At 44.6% G+C, this 15,194-nt stretch overlaps 2 protein-coding genes across 2 annotated transcripts; one reads left to right on the top strand and one right to left on the bottom strand.

Annotated features, from left to right (window-relative positions):
- Positions 1–1,957: 1,957 nt before the first annotated feature.
- SPRTN (SprT-like N-terminal domain) lies at positions 1,958–9,108 on the bottom strand. The gene is made up of 5 exons (XM_030447047.1): positions 8,752–9,108; positions 6,917–7,016; positions 5,971–6,099; positions 4,579–4,846; positions 1,958–4,315 (listed from the first exon to the last, which is right to left on the bottom strand). The coding sequence occupies exons 1-5, from the start codon at positions 9,003–9,005 to the stop codon at positions 3,579–3,581; spliced, it is 1,488 nt and encodes a 495-aa protein (XP_030302907.1). The 5' UTR covers positions 9,006–9,108; the 3' UTR covers positions 1,958–3,578.
- A 37-nt stretch (positions 9,109–9,145) lies between these two features.
- EXOC8 (exocyst complex component 8) lies at positions 9,146–14,019 on the top strand. Its single transcript, XM_030447046.1, has 2 exons — positions 9,146–10,754; positions 11,865–14,019. The coding sequence occupies exons 1-2, from the start codon at positions 9,237–9,239 to the stop codon at positions 12,471–12,473; spliced, it is 2,127 nt and encodes a 708-aa protein (XP_030302906.1). The 5' UTR covers positions 9,146–9,236; the 3' UTR covers positions 12,474–14,019.
- The last annotated feature ends 1,175 nt before the right edge of the window (positions 14,020–15,194 follow it).

Here is a 15,194-nt window from a genome sequence, read left to right as displayed (position 1 = left end):
AGACCCAAGAGGTTCCAAGGAAGAAGAAAATCCCTATAAACCATGTACTCTACAGCACACCTTGCTGCTACACCAAGAGAAGCCCAAAGTTTGAGTTGTGCCTCCCCATTTCAGGAATAGTTCACTAGTTGTCCAGTAACAACTAAGCCCTCTCTAGCTTTTGATTTAGTAAAGGATTATTACCTGGTATCCTTAATTATTAACCCTGCTACACTATCAGGTGGCAGAGCCTGTTCCCAGTGTACAGTATTTAGTTGTGCTCTTGAAAAGTGTTCCTGGAAAGAAGGCTCAGGTAACAAACTCCTACACAGGAGCAGGGGGCACCTGCCCTCAGAAGCATCCTTCCACCTAAACAGAGTTAGTCTGCTCAGCAGCTTACACATGGAATTAGAACTTGCTGTAAAAATACACTTCCCACGTGACCCAGAGATCCTACGTGGGAACTACTGGAGATGGTGAAGTACAGAGGAAAGCACACCATCACTTATAAAACTCAGGATAAAAGCAGGCTGCTTCTATTGCAGATTTTCTTGCAAGATGCTAAATCATTTTTATCAGTCCAGAGAAAAATTCTCCTTCCCACTCCTTCCTTTAGAACTCTGAAATATTATGAAAACTTCCTAGGTAACATGTCCATAAAGTAACAAATACTTGAACTTCAACATTTCTTGCCTGGTGACTGGTTTCAAGGCAACCTCTTATGGCGAGAATGGAACAATGAAGTTACCCCCACTTTAGTAGTTGAATCCCTAGAAATGTGAAGCCATCATTCTGAGCAGCTCCAGATTACCACAAAATGAGACTGCTTTTGCCTTTGTTTTGCAAAACCCATTTGCTAACCTCTCTCCTACCTGATTTGGCTTGCAAGCCATGTATATTAACTTATTTCCCAAATTTCCACTTTAGGAAAACATGTTTGTGTAAGATCCATTATTAGTTTGTGGTGTTCTGGGCAGTACCTAAAAGTCACTCAGGAAAAAGTCTACTGATAGAGAAGAGGAAATTTCTCACCTTTGACCCAAATTTACCAGTGTAATTTAAAAACAAACTGGTAGTCATTATAATTGTGGGAAACAGCATTCACAGGAACATAAGAAAAAAATAACAACCAGCTAATAATAGCCTGCAACAGGTAGCAACTGCAAAGCCTGTCCACACAGCTTTGTCACCTTCATCTCTGTTTAGGAGCTCTTGGCATCATAATATAAATAAAAACAGGCAGAGGTGATACATTTGTTGCCACAGCAGGCCCAAAATTGCTTGGTTGTTTTGCAAACTGATCTACTTTAGGAAACATGGATATTTGAGAGAGGATTTGCTTAAGTTTTGCCCCCTCCAGCCCCCAGGCTACACCATTCACTGAGTTCTACAGGCCAATTCCCACATTTGTGTTCTGTTTGCTGCTCAGATGAACACTGCTGATGAAAAGGTGTTAGGAAAAAAAAATAATCCATTTAGAAATCTCTACAACCCTCCCTTTTCCTTTACTCTGATCACTTGCAGTGGAAAAAACAAAGTAGGACAGAGATGAGAACAGTAAGAGAAAACTTTGTGATGTGAGAGACCATTCATGGTGTGAATCTCCTCACCTTAGAAACATACAATAGCACAAATACTTCTGGGCAGCACTGTCCTTGTAAATGGCAAGTTTTCCTGGGCAGGCTGACAGATATTGCAGGTTTAAGAAGGAAGTATGAAAAATTAATATGTTTGTTTTGCATTTCTGTGGAAAATCTTACAGGTGCTAATTCTAAAATCTGACAAAAAAGTGAAACTACTAAAAATATGATGGAGAAGGCAGAGGTTGATGCAGTCGATATTCAGAAAGGGATTTTACAAGTTAATTAAGAAGGAAAAGTCTTAATACAGGAAGAATCTGTTAAACCAGACTGCTACTAGGACTACAAGTGACCCCACCATGGCCATACTGCCCTGTGAGACACAGGCTGGATGAAAATTGAGAATTCAAATACCAGTTTATTCAGAATATGCAAGAAAAACCCGATTCACATGAAATATCTGTAGTTGTCAGTATTTAAAAAAATACACCAATGTTTGAAAAGAGTAAAGGTATCATTTGACAAATTCAATTGCACATCAGTTTATTTCCCAATGTCAAAGGGGAGCAGCAAGTAATTAAAGGCAAACATGGGTGCATCTGAGATTAATAGCCATTTGAAGTTGTAGCTGTAATATACAAACCAGCATAATTCACTTTCCTCTCTTTTTTTCCTTTTTTTTTTCTTTTTTAACAAAAATATTTATACTCCTTTTTACTAGTAAGGAATCAAGCTGTTAACTGTTTAACCAGTTAAATACTTTCAGTGCAACAAGAGAACTATTAACATTTCAGCAAGTTTCTAGAGAAAACACATCTGCTCAGCATTCCTAACTTCTCACAGCAGGATGGTTTTAGTGCTCAACTCCCTGGTTGGTTGGATCCTAACCACCATCCTGGCTTCCCTCCAGAGGAAGCAAAACAAAAACTATCAAACTGTCTATTTAATGCCATTTTGGTCTGTACAGCACTGGAAGTTTAACTGAAAAATCTGAAGGCTTTTATAATATAGACAGGAAGAGTCTTTATTGCTACCAATATTCCTCACAGCTTTTCCTTACTAGTAACAGCATATGGGGGTCAGGTAATACCCGTATCCTAAAAAGTAGTGAACTTTCAACATAGTTTGTGCAAACCATCAGAAAAAGTGGACAATCTAGCCAGGATCCTGGACCAAGAGACACAGCAAAGACTGACATTTAATAGCTTCCACTTGATCACTCCAAGTATAGGCAACTTTTAAATCCTTCTTGAAAAAGAGCTCTCCAAAATGATCTTTTCCAATTGAGCCATTAAGTGCAGAGCCCTCTCATCTACCAAGTATCCCATGCTTGATTCCCTAGCACCTTCAGTGCCCCTCTGAATTTTCTCTGTTGCCATCCATCCATTAACCCTACACGGATGCTTTGCTAAGATTAGGATGCCTATGCCTCTCCCACCTATGTCAAGAAAAACCATAATTAGGATTGTCACTCTCATCTCCTGTTTTAAAATGTCACAGGTGACAAGGACCATGAGTGTAGCTGTGGCTTATGTAAAATATTTACTCTTCTAAAAACACCTGCCACTTAACTCAAAGTCTGACCTTTTCCAGGTGGTTACCTTACAGAATGGCCAAAGACACTTAAAAACACCACCACAAAGGGGTCTTGAGAACAAAAAATGAATCAGAAGGATTAAAAATGTTTAAATTTTTAAAACTACCTTGGAAACATGCAGTTCAGCAAGTATCCACCTTCTCTTCTATCACTCAGATTCTGCAGCAAGAACGTTGGCACAAACATCCAGCAGCTAAAACACAAGTGCTGGATACTTTGGAATGCAAGTAGCAACTGGCTTCCTAGTCAGCACTGATGTGCAGCTCCACAAGACCTGATGTTCAGCATGCTGAAAGTTTACAGCCCAGTTCAGACCAGGCACATAGGGAAATAACTGCAGCTAAGCAAATCCTGAGCAAATTTGGTTTCAAGCAATGCTTTCAGCCCTGATTTATCTTTTTGAGAAAACATTCTGAAGGGTCCTATGCAAGACAAGAATCGAGGTGTTCATTTATTTTAGACTCCAAAACCTCAGTCTGGCAAACAGGACAACTGACTTTTTTATCCTGCCTCACAGCAGTGCTGGAACTTGCTGAGGACACTGTAGATTCAGCTTTGGTTTTCACAGGTGTGTTTATACTTAAAGGGACATCAGTACTCCCTTTTTTAATGAAATAGTTTTCAAAGGCAGTTCTGTCTTCCAGTTTTGGCCATTGCTGTCGTGCATTAGGACACTCAGGGCTTTTTTTCTCAGATGTGACCTGAGCTGCTGTTGTCTGCTCAACACAAATCTGTTTTGGTGGCCGGGTATGGAACGGTACAACCCTCTTGCCATTTGCAGAGCTTTGCTTTGCTTTTTCTTCTGTAACACGAGCAATTTTAACAGGTGATCCACCAACATTCTTGTAAGCTTTTGTATTAGCAACAGAGGGCTTAGGAAACTCTCGCTTTGAAGCTAAGTTGATTTTCTCACTGGCATCATTGGTATAAAGTGGAAAGAAGATACCACTACGGGGTGAGTTTTCAAATTTTATCTCGTTTTTAGGGACTGGTATTGTCCTTACAGCTGGATGATGCTGTGACCCTGGTGTTTCACTGTTTCTAACACTGCTGCTGGAATTTGTATTTTTTTCTGAGAGTCCACTGTTTCCTCCTCCAAGGCGATACCCTTTCCCACTAAAAGGCATCAGATCTTGTGTATCATGCATTTGTGTCTTGCCTGAAAAATAAAGAGTAAGAGAAGTTAGTAACTTTCTCATACATAAACATGCTTCACCCCAAAAATCTGCTGCTTGAAAACAGTGCAAACTGAACCTCTTGTAAAAAATGAAGTTGAGAAGGAAATGCACAAATAAAATGGGCCCTGTTCTTTGCTACAGAGCAGTAATATGACACAAAAGGTCACGTAGAGGTTGATCTGTGTTTGTACGAGGAAGTTCAACAAAAACAGTTTGGAAAAGAAAAAAAAAATATTTTAAATACCTTTATTAGTTGACTTGGAATCTGGAACCTTTTCTGGCTGGGTTTTCTCCTTGGATTTCTTAGAGAAGTTCTCTGGCTCCTTCACTTTTGTGAATGTACCTCCACACTTCTCCTGATGCTCAGCCCACCAGAAGTCCCGTGCAGAGGGCGCTCTGTTCATGGAACGCTTCACGTACCCAAAGTAGGGCTTGCGGTTCCGGCAGGGGCCGTTGCAGCGCCACCAGTGCTGCCGATACAAATCCACCTCGTCGTGGAAACTGTGATAGATCTGGGGTTAATTAAAAGGAAAAAAGAAAAAAGTTCTTTCTTCAGAAAGTTTCTACTTTTGTATCACCAGCTCCACAGTATTTTTTAAAGCATAAGTTACCCTTTTAATTCCCTCCCTTACTGCTGTGGTTTTCACATTACCAGCTAAAAAAGCTGAACCTTGGTAAAATTTGATCAATATTGAGCTAGCATTAAAAGGAAGCTTTTTAAAAAGACAAGATGTGTAGGAAGGTGCCCTGGCTATCTTGTTTGAACTGCAATAAAATAACTTTGAAAACCTAGCTATAATTTCACCCTAAATGACTTATTGTTTAGGATGCACATTGAACAATATGTGCATTGTATTCTCTTTGTGTCTTAATTGATATTATTAGACACATTAGCTTTAAATATCATCAACCCATTAGCCTCCACTGATATAAATCCTAACTAAGCCAGACTGCTCTTCCCCAAACATTGTTCTGAACATGGAATTATTCTGTCCCTGGTATCATTAAGTTGTTTCAAGTGTAAAAGTTGAAAGAAAAATACTTACAGAGGGTTTATTGAAAATTCTACAACTAACAACTCATCACATCTTCCTCAGCCTGTTCCCACTATGATCCCCAACAAAATAACTACAGAACTGGCACACACTTGGCCACAAATCTCTACTGGTACCAACTATACAGTGTCTGAGTAAAATATAGTACTCATACCACACATGGGATGTTGGGGAAACAGTTCAGAAATATACAGGTTGTGAGCAATCCTGACTTACTTCAATTTAGGCTACATTGGGTTAATGGTTATTGAGGCCTAGTTAGAGGCTTTCTGAGAATGAGCTACTGGGAAAGAGATAACTTAATTGGCAACAGAGGAGGAAAATAATTATGTGGGAAGAAGGTTCCGTGAGAATGGTATGTGTGGTTGGAGTACAAGGCCACCTGCATGATAGGATGGTATAAACAAGGCTTCTCTATATAAAGTGAGTGCAAGTTGCTAATAAATGATTTCATACAATCATACTGATGTGCACGTGGAATCCTTAAGCCTCTGCAGACTGTTTTCCCACAATGGGATACTAAAAAAGAAAAAAAAAACAGGAAGAAATCTATAAAATGAGGTTAAGTGGATCATACTTACTGTGACATTGGCTCCAGTCAAGCGATTGATGCGCCGCATGTGTTTGCAGAACTCTGGGCCGTGAGATTCCCGATCTTTGTCGTTGTTAGTAACAAAAAGCAGGGCATGGATCATTTCATGTAGGAGTGTCTGAAATAATGCAAATCATAAACTGGTCACTGAAAAGCTGTGCATATAGTTTCAACATTAAGCTGGAAGTATTTTGCCTCTTTACATTTGTCTTTGTCCTGAGATTATTTGCATCCATTCACATGCTCGGTCTGGGTCATGAAAAAGATAAAACTTATTTTATCTTCAAATTAAATTAGCTCTATTTTCATAGCATCAAAACATGCTGGAGAGTATTACTATGGTAAGTGGCATTTCAAAAAGGAGGAATAATCCTCAAATTTAAGGCAGATCATGCCCTCTACATCCCAAAAAAGCCCCCTGCATCCCAAAAAAGATACACTTGTGACAAAACTGAAACTCTACAGTATTTCTGTTCATTAAAGAAACGTGAACGTTGAGCCAACCCAAAGCAGAAGCCTTGACAGAGGCACAAGAAGCAACACCAAGGTATGTTAGCAGACACAGCCTCAATTTCTGCTATTGGCCTTTTGGCCTAAAAGATGAAACTACAACCACATTCTGTTTGTGCTTTCAATCCATGATTGGTTTTAATATCAGAGGATTTAGGAGTGAAACACTTGCTTTTTTGTTTTTTCTTTGCATAGTCAGTAAAATAAACAAGTGAATTTAAACTCCTACTCAGAGTTACACATTTAAAAACACAGACCTGGAAGATTGCCATGATACTGCAACACAAATGTAACAATAAAGCCACCAGTGTTTCACAATCTGTAAGTCGCCCTATATCAGAATCCCACTATGAAAGGTAAAATGTCTGTACAGAGGAGAAGCACAAGCACATTTTATGTGAAGATTCATCAGCAAGTTCTGCTACCTCAACAAGATCCTTCCTTGGCCTTAATTTTAGGAGAGGCTCACTGAGACGAATGGAACACATTCCACCTTTTCCTTCATATTTACACACTCCAGCACAGCTGAAAGAGACACAGAAAGAAAACATGAGAAGTGTTTCTGTGGTACATGAAGGAAACTGAGAGTTTCACTTCAAACACTGTCCCTTCCAACATACACTAGGAAACTCAGAACATAAAAAAATCACTTTTGGTAGTTACTTAGGAAAAAAAAGCCCACAAGTTCCTAAAATATGCTGTGACTGAACTAGCAAAAGTGAAACTATAATTTATTAGATGTCTCAATCATTTAGTTCAAAGCCAGCAATCCTGAAAACAAACAAGCCAGCAAGGCAATGGACTTTTCCAAGCTAACCTTTTCAGGAGGCAGAACAGAGTTTTCCTTAGAACTCCATCAGAAGTAAAACATCTTAAATCAGAGGCTGAAGATTCACAGCAGCCAAAACCAACTTAAGTGCTGGTTGATGCAATTTCACCCCTCATCCTCTCTCAACTTTTGACTCTAACTGAACCTTCACATATCATCACTTCTGTGTGATAATCCAGCAGAAAACACTTCACTGAAATTTGTTTCCTACTAAGTTAGTCCTCTACCAGTTCAGTATTCCAGTATTTTCAAGTGTCTAAAAAACAATGCAAGCAGCAGGGAACAAGGAAGGGCAGGGCTTCAGCAGCCAGCAACTTCAGCTGATGTGCTGCAGAACTGCTGCCTGCATTTCAAAACTTGTTATTTTAATCCCAAATCTCCTACCTATTCCCCTTCCTAGTAGATTGTAAGTCTTCTTAATATACTATTATCATGTTGTATTTGCCGTGCTGTAAAGCTACCACAAAAACTGAGAGCAAATGACAAAAAGACTATGTTATTTCAGTTTTGCATATACACTGCTTAAGACCAAGTTATTTATTCCACTTTATCAACTCTTCAGTTTTGCCTGCACCACGAGTAAAGTTATTTATGGCTGCCAAGCGCAACAAACAAAGGACAAAACAGGCAAAGACAGGGACTACCCACGTTCTGGCTTACAACCTATGCTAGAAAAGCAGATTATTCAAATAACTGGAGAGAAGCTGTGGCACTAGTACCCCGTGCCTGCAAAGCCACGGTTAGGAGCAGCAGAGAGTGACAGGTAACACCTTTTCCCAAAGCCCACAGCCATATGATCCGATGCCGGGTCACAGCATCCTCTGACAGCACTGACACAGCTTCGGACACCGCTGGAGCCCTTCAGAGGCACGGGAAGCTTCTGAAGCCTGAGGGCGGTGAGTGCCACCTGGTGCTCGGCAAGGATCAGAATCCCAGAATCATTTGAGTTGGAAAGGACCTCTGAGAGCATCAAGTCCAACCCTTGATCCACTCCCCCCGTGGTTCCCAGCCCATGGCACTCAGTGCCACATTCCGTCTCTTCTTAAAAACCTCCAGGGATGGAGAATCCACCCCCTCCCTGGGCAGCCCATTCCAATACCTCATTACCCTCTCTGCAAAGAACTTCTTCCTAATATCCAACCAAAACCTCCCCTGGCAGAGCTTAAGCCCATCTCTCGTCCTACTGATATCTGACTGGGAGAAGAGCCCAACCCCCCCCTGGCTCCAACCTCCTTTCAGGGAGTTGTAGAGAGTGATGAGGTCTCCCCTGAGCCTCCTCTTCTCCACACCAGTTTCTCCCTCCGGCTTCTGGCGAGCCCGAGCTACATCCCGACTGACTCCCCGGCCCCTTCCCCAGCCAGAGCTGCCCTGCGAGCCGACCCCAGCACACACATTCCGCCTTCCCCTCCCCTCTCCCCGCCATGGCCTTACAGGGTCATACGGGGGCTCCACGACACCTCCACAGCCGCCAGGCGCCCCCAGAAGAGAGTCTCGTTGAACTGCACGAAAAGGCCGCGCACGTCAGGGCTGGGGTCCAGCAGCTCCCAGGCTTCATCCACCACCGACAGCGGCCTGTGGGGAGAGAGGTCCGGCAGGGCCTCCGAGCACGCTGCCGCCTTATCCTCCGCTTCCCACAGCTCCTGGAGCTGCAGCGCCAACACGAAGTCCTCGTCTTCCTCCTCCATCCCGCTCGGCGCCGCAGCGAGGCCGCCCCGACCCCTGAGGGGGCTCAACCTCCGTAACCGCCACAACGGCCGCGGCGCACGCGCACTGCGCAGCGCTACGCCATTCCCCGCCCCGCGTTACGCATGCGTAGGACACCCCCGCCCGCCTCCGCAGCCCGGGGCTGTGCGGAGCACGGGCGGGTTTCCGGCGTCCGTTTCCCCGCGGCGGGACGGGCAGTGGGAGGTGAGGCCATGGCGTTGGCGCTGGGAGAAGGGGGAGGGAGCCGGCTGCGTCGGCAGCTGGAGTCGGGAGGTTTCGCGGCGGGGGAGTACGTGAAGCAGTTGTCGCAGCAGTCGGATGGGGACCGGGACCTGCAGGAGCACCGGCAGCGCATCCAAGCGCTGAGCGAGGAGACGGCCCAGAGCCTGAAGCGCAACGTCTACCAGAACTACCGGCAGTTCATCGAGACGGCGCGGGAGATCAGCTACCTGGAGAGCGAGATGTACCAGCTCAGCCACATCCTCACCGAGCAGAAGGGCATCATGGAGGCCGTCACCCAGGCCCTGCTCCTCCAGGCCGACCGCGACGACCCCTCCCTGGGTGCCCGCCGGGCTGCTGCCACCGACCCCTTCCTGCCGCTCTCGGCCAAGGAGGCGGCGGCCAACGAGGAGGGGAGGCAGCGCACCCTCACCACCCTCCTGGAGAAGGTAGAGGGCTGCCGCGACCTCCTGCCCGAGAGCCCCGGCAAGTACCTGGTCTACAACGGCGACCTGGTGGAGTACGACGCTGACCACATGGCGCAGATCCAGCGGGTCCACGCTTTCCTGATGAACGATTGCCTGCTGGTGGCCACCGCCCTGCCCAATCGCCGTGGTGCCTACCGCTACGATGCCCTCTACCCCCTGGATGGGCTGGCCGTGGTCAACGTCAAGGACAACCCTCCCATGAAGGACATGTTCAAGCTGCTCATGTTCCCGGAGAGCCGCATCTTCCAGGCTGAGAATGCCAAGATCAAGAAGGAGTGGTTGGAGGTCCTGGAGGAGACCAAGCGCAACCGGGTCCTCAGTGAGAAACGACGCTTGGAGCAGGAGGCCCTGCCCCGACCTGCCCCGACACCTCCCGAATCCACCAACCCCTTCGAGGAGGATGAGGACGAGGAGGAGGAAGAACCTTCTGCTGAGGAGGAGGTGGTTGACCTCTCACTGGAGTGGATCCAGGAGCTACCTGAGGACCTGGATGTCTGCATTGCTCAGCGGGACTTTGAAGGGGCTGTGGACCTCATGGATAAACTCAACGAGTACCTGAGGGACAAACCCGTGAGCCAACCCGTGAAGGAGCTGCGGGCCAAGGTGGACGAGCGGGTCCGGCAGCTCACGGATGTGCTGGTGTTTGAGCTGTCCCCGGACCGCTCCTTGCGGGGAGGTCCCCGGGCCACCCGCCGGGCCGTCTCCCAGCTCATTCGGTTGGGTCAGTCCACCAAAGCTTGTGAGCTCTTCCTGAAGAACCGGGCAGCCGCCGTGCAGACCGCCATCCGACAGCTTCGCATCGAGGGGGCCACGCTGCTCTACATCCACAAGCTCTGCCACGTCTTCTTTACCAGCCTGCTAGAGACAGCCAGGGAGTTTGAGACAGATTTCGCTGGTAACAACGGCTGCTACTCGGCCTTCGTTGTCTGGGCCCGCTCTTCCATGAAGATGTTTGTAGATGCCTTCAGTAAGCAAGTATTTGATAGTAAAGAGAGTTTGTCAACTGCAGCGGAATGTGTCAAGGTAAGAAGGGTCAAAGAGAGTGGGATGACAGCCAAAACAAAGGCTACAAAGCTTGGAAACACGAAATCGAGCACAGATCCTATGAGGAGAGGCTGAGGGAGCTGGGGGTGTTGAGGCTGGAGAAGAGGAGGCTCAGGGGAGACCTCATCACTCTCTCCAACTCCCTGAAAGGAGGTTGGAGCCAGGGGGGGGTTGGGCTCTTTTCCCAGGCAACTCTCAGCAAGACAAGAGGGCACAAAAGGTCTCAAGTTGTGCCAGGGGAGGTTTAGGTTGGAGATGAGAAAGAATTTCTTTCTGGAGAGGGTGATCAGGCATTGGAATGGGCTGCCCAGGGAAGTAGTGGATTCTCCGTGTCTGGAGATATTTCCAAAGAGCCTGGATGTGGCACTGAGTGCCATGGGCTGGGAACTGCAGCGGGAGTGGATCAAGGGTTGGACTTGATGATCTCTGAGGTCCCTTCCAACCCAGCCAATTCTATGATGAACCTATGAAGTCCTCTTTTCTTAACTCTAGGTTGGTTGGTGACTCTTGAGTGGGTCTCCAGAGAGGTTTCCTGTGTTGAAAAGTTAATATTGATTTGGGATGGCTTTTTGTTTTTCAGTTTAACAGAGGAAACCATTAAGATGAAAATACACAGCAAGAAAAGCCCTGCTTTTATCAGCAATGCAAAATGTGTTTACACTTAATTTCCCTCTAAAGCAGTTGGAGGTCCTAAAATTTACATAAGCTACATCTGAATGATGAGTGTTTTGAAGACATTTGTTTTCCAAGCTTGTCCTGGGCTACATTTCCATAATGTTTTGCAAGCCTGACTTTCTCTGGCTATGGTTTCATAAGGTTCAGATGGTTCTTTCAGTTGCCAGTAAGGGAAAAACAACAAAAAGTGTGTCTGTTGGGGGACTTATAATTGTCCAGAGTATTTTTTACAAACTGGGTTTATCTTCTTGTTAGTAATTTCTCATTAATCAGGAATATCTTAGCAGGTGAAATAAGTGAAGCATGTCAACACTTCCCTGTTTTTTTTTTTAGAATTATAGCTTTGGTGAATGTGGAAGATGTAAAGGTGTCCTGCATGCTAGTAACACCCTTTGCTTTTTGTTCCTACCCAAGGTAGCTAAAGAGCACTGCAAGCAGCTTAGTGAGATTGGACTGGATCTCACCTTCATCATTCATGCCCTCCTGGTGAAGGATATCAAAGGTGCTTTGCAGAGCTACAAAGATATCATCATTGAGGCCACCAAGCACCGAAACTCCGAGGAGATGTGGAGAAGGATGAACCTGATGACTCCAGAGGCTCTGGGGAAGCTGCGGGAGGAGATGCGGAGCTGCGGCGTGGGCAGTTTTGACCAATACACAGGTGATGACTGCTGGGTCAACCTTAGCTACACTGTAGTAGCTTTCACTAAGCAGACTATGGCCTTTTTGGAGGAAGCTTTAAAGCTTTATTTTCCAGAGCTGCATATGGTTCTTCTGGAGAGTTTAGTGGAAATCATCCTGGTGGCTGTCCAGCATGTAGATTACAGTTTACGATGTGAACAGGACCCTGAGAAAAAAGCATTCATCAGGCAGAATGCATCCTTCCTCTATGAAACTGTCCTTCCTGTTGTGGAAAAAAGATTTGAGGAAGGAGTTGGAAAACCAGCCAAGCAGCTACAGGATCTGAGGAATGCTTCAAGGCTGATGCGTGTAAACCCAGAGAGTACCACCTCTGTGGTGTGAAGTGACCTAACTGCTCTTAAGAACAGTGTGAAAGCACTTAGAGAAAATTATGTACATTGAATATATGAACTAAATGGTTGGAGGGTTTGTTCCTGGTTTTTTTGTTTTGTTTTTTTGTTTCGTTTTGGTTTTCTTGGGTTTTTTTTTGAGTGCTTGAAAAATGCAGAAGTCTAACTGCTGCATTCCAGATGCTGAAGACTTACAATCAAATCCTGCAAGGATACAGTGCTTTTCTTGGTGGATGGAGGGTATGTTTGAGGTCACATGTCCTTGGACAATGTGTCCTCTATGAATGGCTTGTGTAGTGTCTGTGGCTTGGGAAATAATATCATATACAGTTTTTGGCCAGATGTTTGTGTGAGAGTTTTAAGTATACATACACCATACAGCAGGAAAAAAGCAATCCTCATCATGTCACTGTAGGAATTCTCTTTTAGGGCAGCAGTTCTGGCAGGAAGGGAAGTGCTGACACCCTCCCAGGGTGTGGTATTTGGTGAGTCACATCCACACCATTCAGACCTGAGTCAGCACTGCAGCTGAACAACCTGGATTTGCACAGTCTGGTTTGTGTGGTAGGACTGCAGTCTACTCTGTTTCTCCAGCACTGAAATTCTCTTCATTTCAAAGACAGACCTAAATTAAAAATGGGGTTTGTATAGGTTTTTGTGTTTGTGGGAAGAGGCTGCTTCTGTTTGGTAAAGTGGCCTCTTGGCTTCAATTACAGCTCTCTGAAAACAAACCTTCAGTCAGAAAAATTGTTCCTTTCAGGGAAGAAGTGAGAGTAACTTTCTTCCCTTCCCCTTCATGTTTTTTCATGGGCTTCATTGGGGTCAAGTCCATTTGGTGCAGTAGTTGCTCTTGCTTGAGGTACTGTCAGAAATGCATTATAGGCTGTTACCCACTGGTAGAGACCATAGTGGAGAGGCCCACGTGCTCTTGAGATGTGCAGGGCAGGGAGAGGGTCTGAAGGTGCTGTTTTGTTTGGAAGAAACAGGGTGGTAGTTTTGCTGTACAGAGGCATCACAAGGTGAAGGAACTGGGTGTGAGGCTTCTTGTCAGTGCTGCAGTCTTCAAAATACACTGTCTCTCCTGCAAATATTAATATCATTTTGTGTACTACAGCAATAACCAAGAACTACCTTTTTTTTGCTGAAAACACAGGGACTGTATTTGGTTGGGAGGGCTGATGTAGGTGGGGGAAGTTTATGGAAATGGTTGTTGGGGTTGAATGGTGATAGCTGTCTCCTTTAGTCTCTGTCCCTGAAAATAAAATAAGCCACATCCTGTGTACAGGCTTTGGAAAGCTGTCAGCATCATCTTCTGAGCTGTGCAAATTTCTTCCCCTTCTGTGCAGGCTTTCTTAATTGTGAAAAAAAAATGTCACAGCTAAGTAACCTTGTATTAGACTCAATAAGTGTTCTTAACTGGAATAATTGAGTAGCCTGTTCCTCTTGCACTTTGAAATTAAAGATTTTGCAGTTTGTATCATGAATGCCTTGTGACTGCCAAACAAAAGATATTGCTAGTAAAATGTTCTGCATAACTACTGATGCTGGAGCTTCTTCATTTCTCCCCATTTTCTCAGTGCTGGTTCAATGCAGTCTTCATTTTAGTAACTGATATTTTTTTATTTTCTTGCTCTTAGGATGCTTTTTGAACCAGCATCCTACTGTCCCTGCTCAGTGGCTCTCCAGCAATTGGGGTTTTTGCTGGCAAATCACAGGAAAAAAAATGACCAAATTGTTTTAAAGGGTAACTTGGTGCTCTTAGCTAAAACTGAATAAAACCCACTAAAATAGCTGTGTAGTTTAAAGGTACAGGGACAGTGTTAGAACTTGGGTAAATGTGTTACCTCCCAGAGAGCTGCACAGGATTGTTTCACTAGTGAATTCTCTTTGATACCAGAAGGTAGTGAAGTATATCAAAATAATAGATGCTCTGCCATTTTTAAAAGTGGGTAAAGGTAGAAACCTTATTCCTTCTGGAGGGTAAAAGTTTTCCTCAGAGCTGAGCAGTGTCCTTGGCTCTGCACACCAGTCTCTAGCAGTAACTAGAAACATCAAGGTAGAAGGTACTGAATTTGAGAAATATTTTGAATTGGATTATAAGTGAGAGCTCTCCATGCTGACAGGTATTTTGGAGGAGAGGGAGAGCTTTATTTCTCTGAGGACTATTACATTTTATTTTTCTCTTTACAGCAGAAGGAAGAATCTCATAAGCACAGAGTAAGTACAGATGAGCCTTATGTAATTTTTTTTTTTTCTGTGCCAGAGAAGGGCAAGCTGTGGAACTGCAGCTCAGGACCCCCATTATCTTGATGCTTGAGGGTTTTTTGTAGTTCCCTGTTCCCAGTCCTGGCATAAAGCTGCATAGGTGTTTCTGTTGCAAGGATGGTGTAGCACCTTTTCATCCTCATCAGGATGAAATGTAGAATATAATTCTGCCAGGAGCTCTGTTACACCCTGGTCACAGTTCCTTTCATCCATTTACAGCAAGCAGGGCCTTTTGATTTTGTCTCTGTTGTCATCCCTAACCATCAGGCTTACATGGATGGTGGTTTTAATGGATCAGGGAATCTGCCCCTTCCTTTGGGTGATCAAACATCATGTTTCTGTGCCTGTCACAAGTCAAACACAGGTGTGGATTTGTATAAACTGCTGTTTGGTAACTTGTGGTTCCATTCAAGTCATAATGAAAGAAACACAATCAGGAAAATGGTGT

Source organism: Calypte anna, chromosome 3, assembly GCF_003957555.1.
Source record: "Calypte anna isolate BGI_N300 chromosome 3, bCalAnn1_v1.p, whole genome shotgun sequence".
Lineage (NCBI taxonomy): Eukaryota > Metazoa > Chordata > Aves > Apodiformes > Trochilidae > Calypte > Calypte anna.
This window is presented reverse-complemented; position numbering and strand designations above follow the sequence as displayed.

Excerpts from the sequence above, each read along its gene's own strand:
- SPRTN (XM_030447047.1), bottom strand. The coding sequence starts at position 9,005 with ATGGAGGAGGAAGACGAGGACTTCGTGTTGGCGCTGCAGCTCCAGGAG. Across the intron at positions 7,017-8,751 it reads TGGAGCCCCCGTATGACCCT|CTGTGCTGGAGTGTGTAAAT; the intron begins GTAAGGCCATGG and ends TGTCTCTTTCAG. Across the intron at positions 4,847-5,970 it reads TGACTGGAGCCAATGTCACA|ATCTATCACAGTTTCCACGA; the intron begins GTAAGTATGATC and ends AATTAACCCCAG.
- EXOC8 (XM_030447046.1), top strand. The coding sequence starts at position 9,237 with ATGGCGTTGGCGCTGGGAGAAGGGGGAGGGAGCCGGCTGCGTCGGCAG. Across the intron at positions 10,755-11,864 it reads CTGCAGCGGAATGTGTCAAG|GTAGCTAAAGAGCACTGCAA; the intron begins GTAAGAAGGGTC and ends TTCCTACCCAAG.